The sequence below is a fragment of the Cervus canadensis genome, chromosome 32, assembly GCF_019320065.1.
Source record: "Cervus canadensis isolate Bull #8, Minnesota chromosome 32, ASM1932006v1, whole genome shotgun sequence".
NCBI lineage: Eukaryota > Metazoa > Chordata > Mammalia > Artiodactyla > Cervidae > Cervus > Cervus canadensis.
In genome coordinates this window covers 13210153-13231063 of record NC_057417.1, presented here as the reverse complement: position 1 = coordinate 13231063, position 20911 = coordinate 13210153, and the positions used below count along the sequence as shown (strand labels likewise).

Sequence of the window (20911 nt, the reverse complement as noted above, 5' to 3'; positions counted from 1 at the left end):
AAATGGAATGAAATGAAATAGAATAAATACCCTTTCCTTTTGCAATTCTTTTTAGTTCTTAATGTAACTCTGTAGACAATATGAAAACTACAAAATAATGTAGAGGGGAAAATAAAAGCCACAGTCTTGCCATTTGGAGAGAAACATCCCTTTGAAAGAATTTAGATCTAGAGTTCTTTAATTCTGTGATGCTCCTTGACTTAAAATGTTCCCTTTCACTGTATAGTTTAACAGATATGTATAGATTATATATTGTAAAACTTCATTATTTGTATAAACCGAAGAATTTTTAAAGGGTGGTCAATGTTTATTATAAAACAGCTACATAAAAGTGCAGATCTTAGAGCAAAGAGTCATGGAAAAGAAATGAGTAGCTGAAAAGAGATGGGCAGAGTGAAGAGTGTGTTAAATTATCTGGACCTATGGGACAAGGACCCATCATTTATGTGATAAGCAACAGGCAGCCGCCGGTCCGCCAGTGACAAATGATCGTGACTTCCCAGCTGTGATCTGACAATATGACGATGTCGAGCCTCAAAGACAGCTGGACTTGGGAGAATTTATTTTAAGAAGAACATTTTAAAAAATCCACTCATATTTTAGATGGCTCCCTTGGCTGGTAATTAAGATTATTTGAGGCAATAAATGCTAGGACACATAACATATACAAAGGAGCAGGAGCTGACACAGGAGCTGACTCTAAAATGATCACATAAGATGAAAATCACACTTAGCCAAAATTTACCCTTGGCACACCTTAAATTACCCATATAAAGACATAGCATCGTTCCAGTGGTCTCAGGTAGCCTGTGTTTTCCATCTTAGTACTGATGGTTAAGTACCAGGTGAGAGGCAGCAAGGCGGAGTAATCAGTCATGATCCAGCAAGCACTGACTCTGGAGCCAGGCCGCCTGGGTCCGAATCCTACCCCTGCTATTTCCTAGCTTGCGACCTTGGGAAGTAACTCACATCGCTGTGCCTCAGCTTTTTCTCTGACATTCTAGCTGTTGCTGGCACAGTTAGAACCCATGGGCTATCCAGTGTTTCCTTACATATGTCACCCTCCCTTAGAGCTGCTTTGAGGCCTTGCTCTGTGAGGAGAGGTGAGGAGATTAAGAACGAGGGTCGTTCCTCCATTCTTTTCTTCTTTTTGTTTTAATGGCTTCAAAAATGAAATGTTCCAAATAGCTATAATTTATAAAAGGCTGTCCAACCTGTTATCAGTCTTTGCATAAGTATGAAATAAACTGTTCTTTCTGCTTTATTTGTAACTGCAACCTAGTCTAGGCTAACTTGGTTAACACAGTAGGTAAATAATAGTTCCCACTTTGTAGGGTTGTCAAGGGGGTTAAATTAGGTAATATTTATAAACTGTTCAGAATAGTACCTGAGTCAACAGCAGGGCTTCCCTGGTGGCTCAGAGAGTAAAGAAACTGTCTGCAAAGCAAGAGACTCGGGTTGACCCTCGGGTGAGGAAGATGCCCTGGAGAAGGGAATGGCTACCCACTCCAGTATTCTTGCCTGGAAAATTCCATGGACATTGGAGCCTGGTGGGCTACAGTCCATGGGGTCACAACGAACTGCACATGACTGAGAGACTAACACTTTCACTTCATTTAAAACACTATATATACTGGCAACCCACTCCAGTATTCTTGCTTGGAAAATTCCATGGACAGAGGAGCCTGACAGGCTACAGCCCATGGGGCACAAAGAGTCTGACAAGACTAAGCACACACATAAACACTATATAGATGCTTGGTTGGTAGGTGGGTAGGTAGGTAGATTATGTAGGCAGACAGACAGACACAGAAGGATGCAGTTGCCTTACAGGCTGTTCTTATGGTAAGTGTCACATAAAACTGAAGACAACTAAGAACAGAGCTAAGTCCCATGTCCCATTTTATGCTTCACCTCCAGAGTATAATGCAGGGGAAATTGCCTGCATTTAAAAAAAAATCTTGTTTCTCTCTCTTTCTCTCCCTCTCCCTCTCTCTCCTTCCCTCAGGAGCACATTGAATTAGCAGAAATAAGTCCATATACATTGCAATCCCAACTGTGCATAAAATCTGTCTGTCCATGAAGACAAAGGACCACGTTAGTCTGTGTCATGATTCCATGTCACATAGCAGGCACCCAGTAAATGGTAGCCAGCCAATTTATGAATATGCTTGCTTCATGATTTTAGAGCACAATTAAGCATATGATAAATATTAGCTGAACAGATAAGCAAATAAATTAAAAATAACTCCCTTCAAATAACTGAAACGTACACATTCATATATGTGTCATTAGTGGGGAAAGATGTATTTCCTTAATAGCTGGCACCAGAATTTCTCTTAGGTAAGGAACTAGCTTTGTTTAGATCAAAGACCATTTTACAGATGGGAAAACCGAGGCTCTGAAAGCTTAAGTCATGTGTGCTGAGTCACATGGCTGGAAATGGTAGAGCACGGTTTAGTATGCAGAACTGTGATTCCAGAGCCCAGGGTCCCAGCCCCTACACGGCACTATCTCCACTTTGACTTCCAGAACATTATTACTCCACCCTTGACAGCTCCTGGATTTCACATGCATCATCTTCTTCAACCCACCCCACAAGTCTCTCAGATACTTCATTATTCATACTGATGATACCTCTGACACCAAGGCCTCCAGGCCATGTGATTCCATGACCCCCATCTTCCTTTGTGACAGTCACCCAACAGAACGGTCACATCTTAGAATGGGTCGTCCCTGAAGACCGTCACATCTCAACTTCCCAAATTCCTGATCTGATCGTAACCTTCTCTGTCCTTTCATCTTTCCCACCTACTCACTTCTATTTATATTGTTTGTCGCCACTGCATGAGACTATGACTTGGGTTATTTGGTGTCCATCAAAACAGGGCTCAGCAAACTAGAACCCAGGGGCCAAATGTGGCCCGGCGCTTTTGTAAACAGAGTTGTGTTGGGACACAGCCAAGCCCCTGGGTCACATGTCTACGGCGACTTTCAGGCTACGACTCTGGAGTTGAGCTGTTGCAAGAGATCCTATGATGTGGCCTGCAAAGCCTAAAAGATCTACTCTGCTGACCTGACCTAGAAAGTCATTTCCGTGTTCCCCAGGAGCCATGTTTTTAGGGCAAGCCCACAGCTCTGATTATATTAATCCTCCTCCTTGTCACTGGGAAAATTGGATTTGGCACTGGAGGGCCGCAGGGAGGGAGAATGAGGCTGAGGTGAGGGAACTGGCTGGTGAGCTGTGTCTGTTCGGGCCTCCTCACACCGTGAGGCTTCTCACTCTCCTGCTCCCCGACCCCAGGGCCATTTTCCTTCCACGTAACTTGAGCCTCTCGTCGTAATCATGTGAAAACTCAGCCTCCTCCGCCATCACTCCGGCCATCTCCAGTGGAGAAAAGCTCACAGCCTTCCCGGTTCACGGCCAGTCAATAGATGCCTCCTTGACACAGCCCATCCGCTATTCAATCAGCTGCTCACAAGGAGCTTTGAAGCATCTTGTTATTTCTCTTCCTTTTAGTGTTTTATTCTCAAACATTTCAGATATAAAAAGTAGGCAGAGGGACTTCCTCGGTGGTCCAGCGGTTGGGACTGCTCTGTTCCCAGTGTGGGTTTGATCCCTGGTTGAGAAACTAGGATCTCACATACCACAGAGTGAGGCCAAATAAATAAATATGTTTAAAGTTGGCAGAAAAAAAAATGAACCCAGGTCACCATTCAGACTTAATTATATTCTTCTCCATTTCAGTCACTCAATGTAACTTCCCCCAGCTTTATCCATTGACATCATAAGGTTACATATTTCATTCATAACTTCATAAGTATTTCAGCATGTTTCTCTAAAATGTAAACTTTTTAATCATGACTATGAAATCATTGTGTGTAACAATTCTCTATGTCATCAATTATTTATTAAGTGTTCAAATTTCCAATTGGCTCCTAATTTTTCTTTCTAATTTGTTTCTTTGAATCAGGGTTCAAATAAGATTCACTGAAATTTCTAAAACTGTATGGACCCTACCATTCCCATTTTAGTGCTTCCAAGTTGGTTACTTCCAATGTGAACACGTCATGTAGTGTTCTTCCTCTTTCTGAAAATTGATTGTTAAACATTAACACAATTCAGAAAATACGGTACTTCATGAGAAAACTGTAAGACGTTATTTTTAGAGAAGTTAACAATGTTTTCCCATCCCTAAGATCCTATAGGCAAACAAAATTTGCAGCCCCAAAATGTCTCTTTTGCCATAAACAATCAAGGCCCAGAAGACTCAGGAAGAAACTTCGACCTTCCTCCTAACTGCTGAAAGAATTTAGATAGAGGGCCTGTGCCTGGAATAGAGTTATATCACCAGAGAAGTCTGCAGAGAATGTGGGTGAGGTGTGGTAGGGAAACGTAGAGATCAGAGGTCACTCTCTGTCCCATTGTCTCTGTAGGGCCGCTGCAACATTTATTTACCAAACATTCGCTTTTCCAGCTTCGTGTCAATTGCCTTCCTCCCCTTTAAAGTCCCAGATCCCTACCCTTAACATCTTCTTTTGTCTTTAGCCGAAGACGGTATTTAAGGTGAGGTTCTCAGCCATTTTAGTAAGTTACTCAGTTCTCCTCGGTCTCTCCCATGAACACATGTTATGAAATTTTTGTCTGATTTCCTTCTGATAATCTGTCTCCTGTCAATTTAATTCTTACACCAATGAGAACCTAGAAAGGTAGGGGGAAATTTCTCCCTCCCCAACGATCCTCTGGGCCTAGTCTAGACCTTTTGCTATATTAGCTTTGCCAGTCTTCAATCCTGAGTCTTCCCAACCATCTGTTTCCTCCATCCGCTTTCCAGGATTGCAGAGGGTTGCTGGAAATAATCTCCTAAACAGGCTGCTATACAGCATCACAAATTCAGGCCATCAGCTGGGCCATCCCTATTTACCCTAGTTGGTTCCCTATCAGTTTCACCATAGCAGCTGCTGCCCTCTCCTCTCCACACCCACAAGCCTCGGAACCTGCCTGGGCCTCCCTCTCAGCAGATGCCTTCACATCCACACGAACGACCAGGACAGCACCGACCATGAACTTTCTCAGCTTTTCTCTCTTCCCCCCTCACTGTTCCCTCTGGATTCAATCACAAGTTCTCAGCCAAGGGGGTCCCTTCTGTCTGCCCCCCTATCCCACACTTGGCAGCATATGGAGACAGACTGCAGGGGGCGCTACTATGCCATGAAACATGCTACTGTGTACAGGCCACCCCTGCCCTCACCAAAGAAGAATTACCCAGTGCTACATGCCAACAGGGCTGCCCAGGTGGCTCAGAGGTAAAGAATCTGCCTGGCAATGCAGGAGATGCAGGTTCCATCCCTGGGTTGGGAAGATCCCTTGGAGTAGGGAAATGGCAACCCACTCCAGTATTCTTGCCTGGAGAATCCCACAGAGAGAGGAGCCTGGTGGCCCACAGAGTCTCAAAGAGTCCAACAGGACTGAGCGATTGAGCGCGCGCATACACACACACACACACACACACACACACACACACACACACAAATGTCCACAGCAACAACAATCAAATGTCAGTAGGGCCGAGGCTGGGGAAACCTGGATTAGAGATCATCTCCTACCTTACCTGGCTGTCTGCTCTCCCTGCTCACGAGCATTCTCAAGAAGGACGTAGCCCCTGAGGTCTGGCCTCTTCAAGACCACATCTGGGCACCAACCAGCTTGACCACTGGCCCCACCTGCCTGGTGCCAGGCCTGCTAGGGGGTGGAGTGGGTGGAGCATAGATGGTTTTGGACGTCTGCATGTCCCTTGAAGGCTTTGTTAACATCTGTTTTACAACACTCACTACAGAATCTATAGCTGGTTGTAAACACATCTCTCTCACCCCGAGGGTCGGAGCCATGTTTTATTCATCTCTGTTTCTCCACAGCACCAAGCTCTGCATTGCATTTGGGAGGTGTTCAATAAATATTTATTGCATCAAATTAGATTAGTATCATTTAAATTTTTATCATGCTCTGGGTACCCCTTTGTAAAGCAGAGAACACACACCATTTAAATCAAGAGCTGTTATGTTTTTGTTCCTGTGGAGTCCTGCTGATATACTTGCAATTGCTACTTTGCAGTATATTTATATGAGCTACCAGCGGAAGTTAGCGACAATTTTTAATTTAGGTATTTGTACGGTAAATGACTAGGGATTTGAGAGAACTCATCTGGAGAAACTCTCTTATTTTTCAGGTTCTTTTTCATTGGTTATTGCAAGTAAAAAAAATGTTTCATTTTCAATTTGGAGAAAGATATAAAAAACCTTGTCTTAGAAAAACATATGCAAATCCTTCACTTACTGATCATTTATAGTCAACAAAGGCTTTTCATTTTCATAGTGGACTAAATTAGGTACAAGCTTAGAAGCTTAATAAGAAACAAGATCTTCTAGTATCATCCTCCTTTCAATAGATAGTCTCAGATTTTTAAAAACTAGTAAATCCTGGAGTCTTTCAAACTCTCAAAATTGAGAAAGTCAGCCAAGAATCTATTCAATTTAGCATTCCCCAGAAGGGCAGACTTAAGCAAAAGATGTGATATTTGAGGGCTAGGTGTCTAATTTCGTGTTTCATGTTCTGTTTGATATGGGATTTCACAAACCTTGCTTAATTTCCTGGTGCCTCAGTTTCCTGCCATTGTTCTTGCAAAGGGCTGATGTGAAACATTTCCAAAGAATAGATTAAATATTATTCTCTCTAAATTGAGTAGTCGTTCTTCCACTTTTGGCTTAAAATTATGGATCACTACTTAAATGTCATCTTCCAAGTAAGGTCTTTCCTGAACACATGATATAAAATTAGGTCCCCTCAGCACTCTATACTCCCGCCTCTCTGCTTTATTTTTCCCTATAAGCACTTATTTATAGTGCACTTATTTCTTTGCTTATCATCTGTTATCCACCACCAGAATATAAGCTCCAGTAGGCAGGAGTTTTAGCTGCTTTGTTCACCACTCTATCTCCAACACCTAGAATGATGCTTGGCACACAACAGGACTCAATATACCTGTATTGTATGAATGAGCAAATAATGCAAATCTAGAAATGACATACACGATAAAGATATCAACGGCATGAATCAGATGTAATTAAATAAACATGGCTAGATCTGAAAACGTACTTTAGTCAAATAACAGCAAGTTGCAGGATAATACATAAATTTTCTCATCTGCAAAATAGGGCTGGTAATAGCATTGTTATAAGATCAAGTTAGTTCATTGGCGTTAAATGCTGAGACCAGTGATATACACTCAGTAAACGTTAGTTGTCATCATTATTAGGGCTTCCCTGGTGGCTCAGAGAGCAAAAAAAAAATCTGCCTGCAATGCAAGAGACCTGGGTTCGATCCCTGGCTTGGGAATATCCCCTGGATAAGGGAATGGCAACCCACTCCAGTACTTTTGCCTGCAGAATTCCATGGACAGAGGAACTTTGCAGGTCACAATCCATGGGGTCTCAGAGTCGGACATGACTGAGCAACTAACACTTTCACTTCACACTTTTGTCATTATTGCTTTATCATTGATGATAAACAGTTCCCATAAAATAATACTACTAATTTTGTATGATATAATCTGTTTATACAGTTAAATAACTAATTTTAAGAACTATGGAGGGATGAAATATAGACCAACATTAATTCTGTGATAAGACTCAGATTAGAACGACGGTCAAATAGAGTGTTAACTTTATGTGTCATGTTCCAATATTTTAAATGAAGAACTGATGCATATAACTAAAAGTTAAAATTTAGAAAAGTTTGGTCATAAGACATAACGACCTTTGGGGCTAGGTGGAAAGGGAGACAAAATGGAAAGATTGATTACTTAGGATAAGAAATGTTTTAGGTTTTCTATTTTATTTCTGAAGGGCTTCTTGAATAATCACTGCATGGATAGGATGCCCTTAGCTAAAATTAACCAGAGAAAAGACCCACATGTGTAACTGACCCGGGTCCTGGATGGATTACATAAGTTAGTTCTCTTAGATTGGAGGAAACAATCATTAACACAATCTTAAAGTTAGGAATAAATTATTCAAAGCCTTGTGCCATTACTTACTGCAGTTTCAGCCACTCTTCCACAAATGGAATGGAGAAGAATTCTGTGAACGGCTCCCCTGTCCTCTTTGGATTTTGACTGATCACAACACCATATGTTTGATTGACAAGAAAACAATAAGCAAGAACTCAAGTCAATTATTGCTATTCTGCTGGCAAATTAACACTATTGAATTCTTAGGGTCACTGAATATTCAAAGACTGAAAAACTTACTTGTATAACCATTCAGTCAGAAAATCACAGGCAATGAATTTGGTTCTTTTCCTCTGAAGAGAGAAGAGAGAATTAAATTATATTCTTTGCCCACATATTTAAGTAGGACAAAGGAATAGGGGTTAATTTACTGCTTGTGTTAGATGAAATATGCATAAGTCCTTGATGAAGCTTATAAGTACATCAATAAACAATAACTCAGGCAAAGTAAAGAATACTGATGACATTTCTCCAGTCATTTTGGGGTAAGCAACTTTTCTGACTATGTTAGCCGGAACGAATAAAATACAAGGCACATAGTAGGAGCCTTATTACATGTATTTTGGACTTGCATCAGAAGGCTTTATTTAAATCTAGACATTGTCTTGGAGTAAATATATTTATTGCTTTCCCCCATTCCACTCAAATCCTCAGAAGTCAGTACATCAGGTCCGGGTGCCACTGGCCAGTACATTGACCCTGCCTTGCTGCCCACCTAATAGGCCCTCTCCACTTCATCCTTACCACCAGAAGCCTAGTAACAATCAGTCCAGGGGGAAAACTACATTTCCCCGCCTCCCATGAAGCTCCAATACTTTGGCCAACTGATGTGAAGAGCTGACTCACTGGGAAAGACCTTGACGCTGGAAAAGATTGACGGCAAGAGGAGAAAGGAGCGACAGAGGATGAGAGGACTGGATGGCATCACTGACTCAATGGACATGAGTTTCAGCAAACTCAGGGAGACAGTGGAGGACAGGGAAGTCTGGCGTGCTGCAGTTCATGGGGTCAGAGAGTCAGACAACAGAACAACAGCAGCATGTAGCGAGGGACAACCATAAGACATAGTTCTGCTATTTGAGACAGAAAGTGACATGCCCCATAGATTTCTGAGACCATGCTACTTTCCCAATTTCTACTGCTCTCCTCCTTAAAGTTTCCTTCCACGTCTTTCCATCTGGAACACAGATGTGGGGCTGGAAGCAAAGCAGCACTTACCAGCCAAGAGGCCAAAAACAGGAGATTAGAAAGAACCTGGGCTTCTGATGACTTCCTTAAGTCAATGCACCAGCTTGCAGCTGACCTACTCTGGATATCTTGATAAGTAAAGAAAAATCAACCTCATTTGGATTATTGCCACTGTTCTTGATTTTTCATAACATGCACCTCAATGTGGTTCCTAGGTGATAGGTAGCTAACAATGCACAAGGGAAAGAACGTCCTGGAGTAACAGGGCTGAAGGCTCACGGGACAGATTCAGGGTGGAGCACTGCTTACCCACTGCTTGCCTATGGTTTTTCCAGTAGTCATGTATGGATGTGAGAGTTGGACTATAAAGAAAGCTGAGCGCAGAAGAATTGATGCTTTTGAACTGTGATGTTGAAGAAGACTCTTGAGAGTCTCTTGGACTGCAAGGAGATCCAACCAGTCCATCCTAAAGGAGATCCGTCCTGGGTGTTCATTGGAAGGACTGATGCTGAAGCTGAAACTCCAATACTTTGGCCACCTGATGCGAAGAGCTGACTCAATGAAAAAGAGCCTGATGCTGGGAAAGATTGAGGGCAGGAGGAGAAGGGGACGGCAGAGGATGAGATGGTTGGATGGCATTGCCAACACAATGGACATGGGTTTGGGTGGACTCTGGGAGTAGGTGATGGACAGGGAGGCCTGGGGTGCTGCGGTTCATGGGGTTGGAAAGAGTCGGACACGACTGAGTGACTGAACTGAACTGGACTGCTTGCCCTGCCTCCTAGTCCCATTTAAAATGTCCTATAACCCAAAGAGAACTGCTTAATCCCTTTTAGAAGTTTATTATGGAAACTGGGAGATAGAAGGCCCATCTGCTTCTCCTTTAAATAGCAGGGGCTGAGACCCAATTGTTGGTTACCATGTGAAGAGATCCTTTCGAAGAGTGAAGGCAAGACAGACTCTGATGGAAATTCTCTCTTTGCCCTCCCAGGTGCACCCTTCTCCACCTCACTCTGTGCCTTATGAAGCTGATTTTATGGTTCGTATCAACGAGGCTTGTTTACTCTCTTGTTGGGTCCAGTCACTGGAGATACCAGCAAGAAATCCAAGATAGGAAAGACAGAAAAAGGCAGGGGGTAATGAGGTGAACTGTGTCTCCTCCCCCACCCTCTGCCCCATATTCATATATTGAAGTCCTAACCTCCAACACTTCAGAACATGACCTTGTTTCGAAACTGGATCAGTACAAATAAAATTAGTTAAGCCCTGCCACTCCTGAAGGGCACAAGTCTAATGAGAGTGAACAAATCTGGGGTTTTATTAGTAAGGAAGAAGAATAGACCACCAATGGCAGATCCCTAATGACACCATACCAGACCCTTGATCCAACTATGCCTGAAGCCTTTCATATGCCAATATATTCCCCCTTTCTTACTCAGTTTGTTTTGTCTATAGCTTCCAACAGAAAGAGTTTTAACTAATTTCTTAACTAATTCCTTTCTTCTCCCATTGGCTAACTCCATTTGTCTTTCAAGATGCCTCCTGGAAGCCTTTCTGAGCATTCTTACCCTATTCAATTTAGAGTAAGCTCTCCTCTCCCGGCCACCATTGGTTCTGTGTGACCCTCTGTTATAGCAACTCAGATGTGACTGTAACATAACTGCTAGCCCACATGTCCAACTCCTCTATCAAACTATAAACTCTGAGGACAGGGCATGTGTCTTCTTTTTCTTTATCTTCCCAGTGCTTAACTGAGTATCTGGCACAGAGCAGGTGATCAATGACTGGTGAGTAAGTGAATGAATGCATTCCCCATTCAATTCAAGCAAAAAATCAAGAAAAAACTTCTGTACAAAAATTCTGACATTTATAAGTAGGCACTGCTAATAACTTCTAGACAATTCCTCTTCACTTTCTTCTCCTAATATTTTATTTATTAGGAGAAATATTTTTCTTCTGTTTTTCTCCCCCCCACCGCCCTTTACTTTGAAATAGCCAAATTAGCTTTATAAGCTTAGATAAGGTTTAAAAGATTGCTGTGTAATTGATTCTCACCAAAAAGGAAAGTGCTACTTAAGATTTTTCACTGAAAGCTTTACTACAGCTGTTAGTAAATAAAATATAGAGGTGCCTGAGTTGCTGGAGATTGTCTGCAGTCTTTTACCTCACTGCTGATAGACTTTTATTAAAAAATTGAAACACTGCAGGCCACAGTAATAAAATTAAATGCACTAGACCATGTAATAGGGTTTTCTAAGTTTGCACTGCAAGAGTAGGATTCCCTTTGAAAAGCTATCTTTCATCAAAATAAGAAAATACTTGTACAACAATGCAAATATGTATCTAGCATGAATTGCCATCTAATAATTTAAACAATCCAGCAATTGTAGGATGGCAGTGTCTCTCCCTCTCTCCCTACAAAAGACTCTTTGTTCCCTTGGCATTTAGCGCACCGTTTGGTGGTAAAGATTCTTTCTATGAAGGGAATGCAGCTTGACTTACTCCATTAAAAAGACTTAAAATAGCCAAATGGTCTGATGTATGAAGGTCATGCAGACAGATTTAATCATTTTGATGCAAAGAAATAAAATGGAAGAAATTGTGTTTTCCTTCTGTCCTGGGCAAGTGTGGACGTGCTGTGCATACTCAGACACATGAAACAGTGGGGATATTGTTCAGCCGTTGTTTAGTTTAAAAATTATCTTCAGGGAGCTGAAAGGGAGAAGGGAAAGCAAATGAAAAGTTGTGGTGAGTGAAGAGATAAGAGAGGAAGTAATAGAGAGAAAAATTAAAGAGTGAGATTAAGAAAGTATGGGCACCCAGGGTTAATGTAATGTAGACAATACACCGAATTCATGATTGTTAAAGGGTAAAAAGATGTCCAAGTTTGGGCAAGCAGGGTGATCAGTTAAGGCAACCTTATACAAAGTTAAAAAACAATTTTTTTTTTAAAAAAGTCCAGAATTAAAAGGAAAAAGAAGACTTAAGTGTCAAGGGATAAGACATCATCACACCATCATGAACCTGCAAGTTACTTTGTTGTGCATCCAAGAAAACAAGAGAGATGGAAAATGGGATGAATTGATGGACTGGTGTGATGAAGCAGATAGTGATGAAGCAAACAAAGCAAAGTGGTAACCATGAAATCTAGGTGGTAAACACCTGGGTGTTTACTCTGAAATTCTTCCAATTCTTCTACATGCTGGAAAAAAGTTTGTAACAAAATTGAGGGGAGGGGCAATGGGGGAGGAGAACAAATCATAAAAGACTCAAACCCCAAAGAGAAAAGGGCAGAAATCAGACTATTTTGTACCAGTTTTTATGCTGGATACACATATAGGAGACAGACTAGAGGACTGAAGACGGGGACGAGGAACAACTCGCATTAGAAAGTCACTGACTCTCTTCCAGTAATGAATGCAATTTCACTCCACCAAGGTCAAAAGAATAGTCTGTGAGGTCACTGAAGCATAGCTGGCTATAGCATTGTGTTGAGGCTCTTTGGGTTTGCAAGAGAGAGAAAGATGCTTGGGTTACCTTGGTTACTGGGCTTTGTTAAAAAAAAAAAAAAGAAAGAAAGAAAACCTATTTTATTATTTTAGATACTGATATTTCTTTTTAAATTTTTATTTATTTATTTTTGGCTTGCTGGGTTTTCATTGCTTTGGGAGGGCCTTCCCAAAGTAGCCGTGAGTGGGGCCTACTCTTCACTGGGGTGCACGGGCTTCTCATTGTGGTGGATTCTCTTGTTGAAGCTCGTGGGCCCTAGAGCGTGGGCTCAATAGTTGTGGCACATGAGCTAAGTTGTTCCTCTGTATGTGGAATCTTTCCGGACCAGGGATAGAACCCGAGTCCTCTGCATTGGCAGGTGGATTCTTTTTTTTTTTTATTTTTATTTATTTATTTTTTTTTTTAAAAAATGGAACGCTTCACGAATCTACTGTGCCGCCAGGGAAGTCCTAGGCTTTAAAAAAAAAAAAAAATCAGTTTAGGCTCTAACAAACACCCCTCAAATCTGAGAAGCCTGTAACATTGATGGTTTCTCACTTGTGTTACACAAACAAGGAACATTTCCACCAGCTGTGGCTCTCTGCTCCATGTGGTCTTTGCTCCCGGCTTCAGGCTGACAGCAGCCTTTCTCTAAGATGTTGCTGATTGTCATGGCAAATGAAACAAATATGATGAACTATGTTTTGACCCTTAAAACACGTTTGAAATGACATAAGCATTCATTCCACTGATCAAAGCAGTGATGTCAAGATCCCCTAAGGGAGTTGTTCAGTCACTCGGTCTTGTCTGACTCTTTGCGACCCCATGGACTGCAGCACACCAGGCTTCCCTTTCCTTCATTATCTCCCAGAGTTTGCTCAAACTCATGTCCATTGAGTTGATGATGCCATCCAACCATCTCATCCTCTGTCATCCCCTTCTCCTCCCGCCTTCAATCTTTCCCAGCATCAGGGTCTTTTCCAATGAGTCGGCTCTTTGCATCAGCTGGCCAAAGCATTGCAGCTTCAGTTTTAGCATCAGTCCTTCCAGTGACTATTCAGGGTTGATTTCCTTTAGGATTGACAGGTTTGAACTCCTTATTGTCCAAGGGACTCTCAAGAGTTCCTTTTTGACTGTGCCTTCTTTTGCAACTTGCTGCTGCCTTTTCTGCTGCTCTCTCCCAACTGGGTCTTTCTCCTCCTTTCTCTGCTTCAGGGTCTGCTGACTTATGGATTTTCAAGCTTTCTCCTCTTCTCTGGTGTCTCTCCCCTTCTACCCACATGTCAGCTGCCCTTTCTCTCTTTGTCTGACATCCTCACTCCCAAGCCTGGAGAATCTGATTGGACTGGTTAGACACTACCCAGGATGGATCATCCCTGCTGGGCAGAGCAATGTCAGGCCATTTCAATGCCCCTTGCCATCCCTGAGTGGCTGCCCAGATGGCCTGACACTTGTTCTTGGCTCATTCATTTGTGGCCAGAGTGATGGGGATGTGGACAAAGTAGTGGCAAGGGGCTGCAGTTGAGGCTGTGGGCATGGTACCTACTTAGAACGTCTCACATAGATATTCTCCACAAGAATCTTCCAGATATCTGAGACCCTCTCCAAACATGACAAAACTGAACAGGAACTATAATCCTAAAAATGCACACACGTGAACTCTAACCAGCTGCCAAAATGCTTATCACAACAAACTTCAAACAAACTTCAAATGTTTCTCCCATTGCATTAGAATTTCATTAGCAAAAAATAATACTTCTCAAAAGAAGTTAAAATTATATACTTGTAACACAAAATATTGACCAAGGCTTCCAGCACAGGCCATGTGGTCATTTCTAAAAGTGTTTTAGATTTTAAAATTTAGTAACACTAAAATAATTCTACCACACCTTTCCTGCAAGAATCTATTTTTTCCACTGCTTAGAAATTTGTTTTCAAACAAAAGCTGATGGTACATCTAATTTCCCTTATTAGTCAAGGCCAGGAAATGGAATTTCTTCCTTCAATGACCAGAGTCCTTGCACTTTTTAAAAAGATATTCAGGTATTTTATTTTAAAAATGCTAGAATAAATGACTATTACATAAGCAAGGAATATAAAAAGAAAAAAAAAAGGTTTTGTTTTACTGAATTATTCATAGTAACAAATTTTAATGTCATGAGATCATCAGAGGACTTATCAGGAGTTAGAAATAGTTTCCTGATACCAACAATTGTTTACAATTCTCTTCACCGTAATGGAATTTGATGAGTAACCAAAAGCCAAAAGGGAAAATTTCATGTTGTGTGGGATAGGATGGGGAAAGAGGCGGAAAGTCTTATCACCTCTATCCAGACTCTGCGTGCAATCTGTATTTAAAGCTGAGATAAGATTTATTTTCAGCCACCATTTTATTCATGTATAAAACTCCTGATTTCTTTCCGAATTAAGCAAGGTATGCTGTTCCAGTTTGGCCCTGTTCAGTAAACATTTAATGTAGCCCTACTATGTGCTTCCCTGGTGGCTCAGATAGTAAAAAGAAAAAATCTGCCTGCAATGTGGGAGACCCAGGTTCAATCCCTGGGTCAGGAAGATCCCCTGGAGAAGGGAATGGCAACCCACTCCAGTATTCTTCCCTGAAGAATTCCATGGACAGAGGAGCCTGGTGGGCTACAATCCAAGGGTCACAAAGAGTCAGACATGACTGAGCTACTAACACTAACACTTACTATGTTCTAGGCCCCATGCTAAATCCTAGAGATGAAGAAATGAGTAGGCAATAGCCGTACTGTGGTTATGAATTCAATGTCCAGCAAGCCGCCCTCCCTGCCCAAGGTGAACAGTGACTGCAGTTGAGTATACAGGATGAACCCCTCTCCAGCTCCAGGTACGAACCCTGATAAAGCGGTGCAGGTAATCCCACCTCACCTGCCACCTACCCCTAAACCAATGAGGTCCACATTTATCCTGTCCAAAGGGATTCACTGACTCAGGATGGGCATGTAATCAATTCATAGCGATGAGAGATGTGTTGGGGCTCCTGGGAAACCATTTTGTTTGCTCTTCTGAAAGAATCTGAGCATTCTCTCCTTCTGGCTAGGCAAAACCTAGGCCAGTGGCCACCGCTGTGCTACCATCTTCAGAGAAGCCAAGTTATGGACAAAACTGACTCTATAAGAGATCAAGCAGAGAGACAGAGAAGAGAGCCAAGTTTTCGATTACATCATTAAGCACCTGAATCAATCCAATCCCGAAGCCTTCGTTCATCTCAGAAACTTCTAGCTTCTAATTTCCTGAGCCAATAAATCCCTTTTATTATTTAAGCCACTTGCCCGCTAGTTACAACATAATGAGCCATAGCTAAGATAGCTGCCCGCTATCCCTTCTGTCTTCTTTGTCGCTGTGTGCCTTGGATAAGTCTCCTTCCATTTGCCTAATATCCCACTGAATCCCCCTAGTTCCAAGGGCTGATTCCAAACTAGGTCACTGACCTGAGCCAGTTTGATGAGAGAAACTCTGGGAGAGACTTTCTCTTCTTCTGCTACCCTCAAGCCTTATGAAACGTGGGTTGGGGCCACAAGGAGAGGGAAGGTTTGAGGGTGGAGCGAAGCCAGAGGAAACAGAATCAAGAGATGGAGGGGGAACTAAGTCATGAAGACCTCACTGGGACCCCAGATCCAGTTGTAAAGGAAGGTCTCCCCACGGGCCTCTTGTCTATATAAATGGACAACAAAAGAAATCCTTTTCCACCTGTCAGTTTGCATGGGGGCTTTGTTTCACTTGCATGAGCTGCCTCAAGGAGTTTTTGTTGTTCTTGCTCAGCCTCAGCAAATATGGGAACATTAGATTTGTATCCTTCACACATCCAGCTGAAATAAACCCTTGAGTTCATACTACTTTTTACTGCTAACAGAAAACCTCATATCAAAAATTGCTTACAGTAAAAACCATTATGTTTTTTCCACTATGGTTTTCCCAGTAGTTATGTATGGATGTGAGAGTTGGACCATAAATAGAGCTGGGTGCCAGAGAATTGATGCTTTTGAACTATGGTGTTGGAGAAGACTCTTGAGAGTCCCTTGGACTGCAAGGAGATCCAACCACTCCATCCTAAGGAAATCAGTCCTGAATATTCATTGGAAGGACTGATGCTGAAGCTGCAACTCCAATACTTTGGCCACGTGATGCAAAGAACTGACTCATTGGAAAAGACCCTGATGCTGGGAAAGATCGAAGGCAGGAGGAGAAGGGGACAGAGGATGAGATGGTTGGATGGCATCACTGACTCGATGGACATGAGTTTGAACAAGCTCTGGGAGTTGGTGAAGGACAGGGATGCCTGGTGTGCTGCAATCCATTGGACTGTAAAGAGTTGGACACAACTGAGCGACTGAACCAAACTGAACTGAACAAATCGTTAACTTTACTCTGAGTACCCAAAATATATTTAGAGAAGCAATGGAAAGAATTTCCAAGTGTAGTTACAACACAGCCACTAAGCCAGTTATGTTTAATATAGCAGTCCAATTAAGCTCTAATTAAGGTCTGACCTCTCATGTTCCAATTATGCTAATCCAAAGGCATGGCTGAATGTCAGGGGATCAGTTAAGAACATCATCAACTGTAATGTCTAATCTTTATAATGATATTTACATGTCTCAAACTTAGTTTGCTCCAGCAGAATACGACCCACTTCAGGAAAGAACAGGAATGGTATTATAGCCTATTAATCAACCATCTGTCTAAAGAGACTGCTGAAGGTCTAACTTAACAATTGCCCAGTTGATCTCCTGCCTTAAAACCTTTCTCCTTCCTACTCACAGAGACTGTGGCAGCCCAGGGGAACTAGGGAAGGCAGTTATCACTATAAATGGAGGATCAGAAGTTCAAGGTCAACAGAGACTCCATGAGGAACAGGCAGGTCTTCATGAAAACTCTGCTCCCATGAAAACTCCTATCTTAGAACCAAAATTATTTGCAAACCTAGCTTCACAGTCATATCTCCAAGAGAAAGGGTCTGGAATAGTCTCTTCAAGATATGCCCTCTGCTCAGAGAAGACGGAGAAGTTGTGTCAGGGCCTGTGCAAAAGGAAGCTTCTGGCAGAGGCTCTGATGGTATGTCTGTCCTGGTCTCACTATTCCTGCCTTAAACTGGATTTATTCTTTCTTTCACCGTCCACCTGGACCCAACTCTCCTCTCTCTGGCTTTTCACTTGCTGACATCTGCCTCTCTTACAAATCCCTCCTTCAAGCACAATTCTCAGTAACAACAGCTAACCCTTTATGAGACAATTGCAGTACCTACATCATCTCATGCAATCCTCCAACAGCCATGGGGAGGTGGGCACTGTGATCATCACCCTCCCATTTAACAGATAAGAAAACTGAGGCTCACAGAATTAGGAATCTCTCTAGGGGTCCAGAGGGTGATTCAGCACCCTTGCCCTGCCAGAGCATCCACCTTTCTCAGCCTAATCTTCCACCATGCAAGCCCCACGTAGCCTGATTTGACCCTCCTTTTCCTTACACATTGCCCTCAGTCTTCCATTACAGGTCTAAGGAACTTTTCCCCAATTTAATTTTGTTATTTTATTGCTACTTTTCACTATAGCTGTACCAGTTATTGGGCTAAATGCTTAAATGCATTATCTTTATAATTCTCATAAATTGCCAACATGAAGCAATTACTGTTATCATTATTTCCACTTTACAAGGGGAGAAACTGAGGCTTAGGAAGGTTGAGGTTACAAGGCTGCAATGCTAGCAAGGTCCCAGGCCACATATCTGGGAGGAGGTAGAGCTGGGCCCTAAATTCAGGTGAGCATGGCCCTAAACTCTATGCTAAGCTTCCTGTAGACTGCCTTCCATGGGACAACAGCAGCTATTATGTAAAAAGAAAAAAGAAATCTTATTAGTTCCAGGATTTCAGAACAGAGGTCAGCAAACTTTTTCTGAAAGAGTCAGATGGTAAAATATTTTAGCCTTCTGTCACACTCTTCAGCTTTGCCATAGTACAAATTTGGCCATAGAGTATGGAAAGCAATGGGTGAGACTGTGTTCCAATCAAACTTCACTTACAGAAACAGAGAGTGGACCCCAAGGGCTGTAGTTTTCAGCCCTGTGCTTCAGAACATTATCAGTTACAGGTAAACACTCTTTCACATGGATGCATAAAAATCCATCGTACTTGATTTCTGACACCGATGTTTGACTTCAAGAAAGCTTTGCTTTGGGACTTTCCTGGTGGTCCCGTGGTTAAAACTCTGTGCTTCCACTGCAGGGGGCATGGCTTCGATCCCTGGTCTGGGAATTAAGATCTCACATGCTGTGCGATTAGTTAATTAGGCTGACTAACTTAGTTATCCTCACAAGTACATATTATTAAGTACTTATTATTACAACTAAAAAAAAAAAAAAGCTCTGTTTCACCTCTTCTATTTCCTGAATAACCCTTTATTCTAAGGGACTAACAGTTTAAACGGATTTTAAGTCTAAGACTAGTTTATGACTTGGGTTTTCTGTTCCTAAAAACTGGCAGCAAAAATGCAGCTCTCTATAAAATGGAAAGAGTCAATGACTTATTTTAAGGCATGTTCTTGTGAAAAACCAAGCAACCGAATCTTATTTTCCCTTGTTTTAAAAAATGGCTTCAGTTCTTTAAGACATAAGTTCTCAAGAGAAGTCTGGGATGCTTGCTGGTTGTCTTCCTTCCTTCCTTTCCCTTCCCTTCTTTCCTTCCTTCCATCCTTCCTTTCTCTCTCTCTCTCTCTCTTTCTTTCTCACTAACTGGGATTCTAGCATCTCTTTAATCCTTGGAAGTCTCTTTATATTGCATTGTCAGGTTCTGAGCCCACCATAATTTCTAAGAGTTATGTTTAGATTTTTACATATAAATATCATTCCTCTAAGGCACTAGTATTTTAAGGATGAGGGAAGTCCATCCTTTGCCATGAGTAATATCCAGAAAGTAGTAACAAGGATACTACTCCATTCATTCAAAAGCAACAGTTGGTGATTCTGAAGGGGCCATGGAGAATGACATTCCTTTTATAGACTTGCTTTTTTCCAAGATAATGTTAATAGTGTCAACAACAGTTAACACATAATGAATGCCTTCTAAGTGCCAGACACCCTTTTAAATTTTACTTAACTCATTTATCCTCCAACAAGTATGTATTATTAAGTTTGCTTTTTTATTATTCCCACTTTACAGATTAGGAAGTGGAGGCACAGAAAGGCTAAATACTGTCCTCAAAATCATTTAAGAGTAAATGGAACAGGGACTCCCCTGGTGGCGCAGTGGATGAGAATCTGCCTCCCAATGTAGGGGACTTGGGTTCGATCCCCGGTCTGGGAAGATACCACATGCCAAGGAGGAAGTGAGCCCATGCCCCACAGTTACTAAGCCCACATGCTGCAACTACCGAAGCCCACGTGCCTAGAGGCTTTGCTCCACGACCAGAGAAGCCACTGCAATGAGAAGCTCAAGCCCCAAAATGAAGAGTATCCTCTGCTCACTGCAACTCGAGAAAACTCGCACAGCAACGAAGGCTACCGCAACCAACAATTGTAAATAAAAAATAAATAAAGTATTGCATTCTAAAAATATAATTTTAAAAGACAGTAAATGGAAGTCTAAGAATTTGAACCCAGCCAGACTCTAGAGCTAACTTCTTCACCTATTACCTCCTGTCATCCCCTCAGTCATCCTGCCTGTGGTTTACAGATGAGGAGAGGAGGAAGTTTAAGACACTAGGCTAGAGTCAGAAGTCAAATCTGCCATCTGCTGCCAAACCCATTTTATTTCTAATATAGTGTAAAAGGTAAATTGAAAAAAAAAAGGCCACCATTCCCACCTCTCCTGGTATAGATGTCTTTCCACCAAGAGATGGACTCAATTTCCTCACTCCTGAATCTGGGCTGCTTTTCATGCCTTGCTTTGGCCAATTTGACACAAAAGTGACACTGTGCCAAATCCAGGCCTCAGATTCAAGATCTTGAGGACTGCGACTCAAATTCTTGCAACCCTGCCCAGCTGCCATGTGAGCAATCCAGGGTTAATCTGATGGAAGATGAGAAACCCAGTGGGACAGAGATGATCCATCCCAGCTGAGGCCATTCTAGACCAGACAATACCCAGCCTACCTGGTAGCGGACCAGATAAATGAACAAACCCAGCCAAAGCCAGA

General features: G+C 42.1%; 1 protein-coding gene across 1 annotated transcript in view; it reads right to left on the bottom strand.

Moving 5' to 3' along the window:
- The window catches only part of IQCK (IQ motif containing K), a 149633-nt gene that overhangs the window by 94531 nt on the left and 34191 nt on the right, over positions 1-20911 (bottom strand). Inside the window, exons 6-7 of the mRNA XM_043456578.1 lie at positions 8307-8359; positions 8094-8171 (exon numbers count right to left, since the gene is read on the bottom strand). Coding sequence (XP_043312513.1) covers positions 8094-8171; positions 8307-8359 — 131 coding nt within the window. The remainder of the gene's footprint in view (positions 1-8093; positions 8172-8306; positions 8360-20911) is intronic.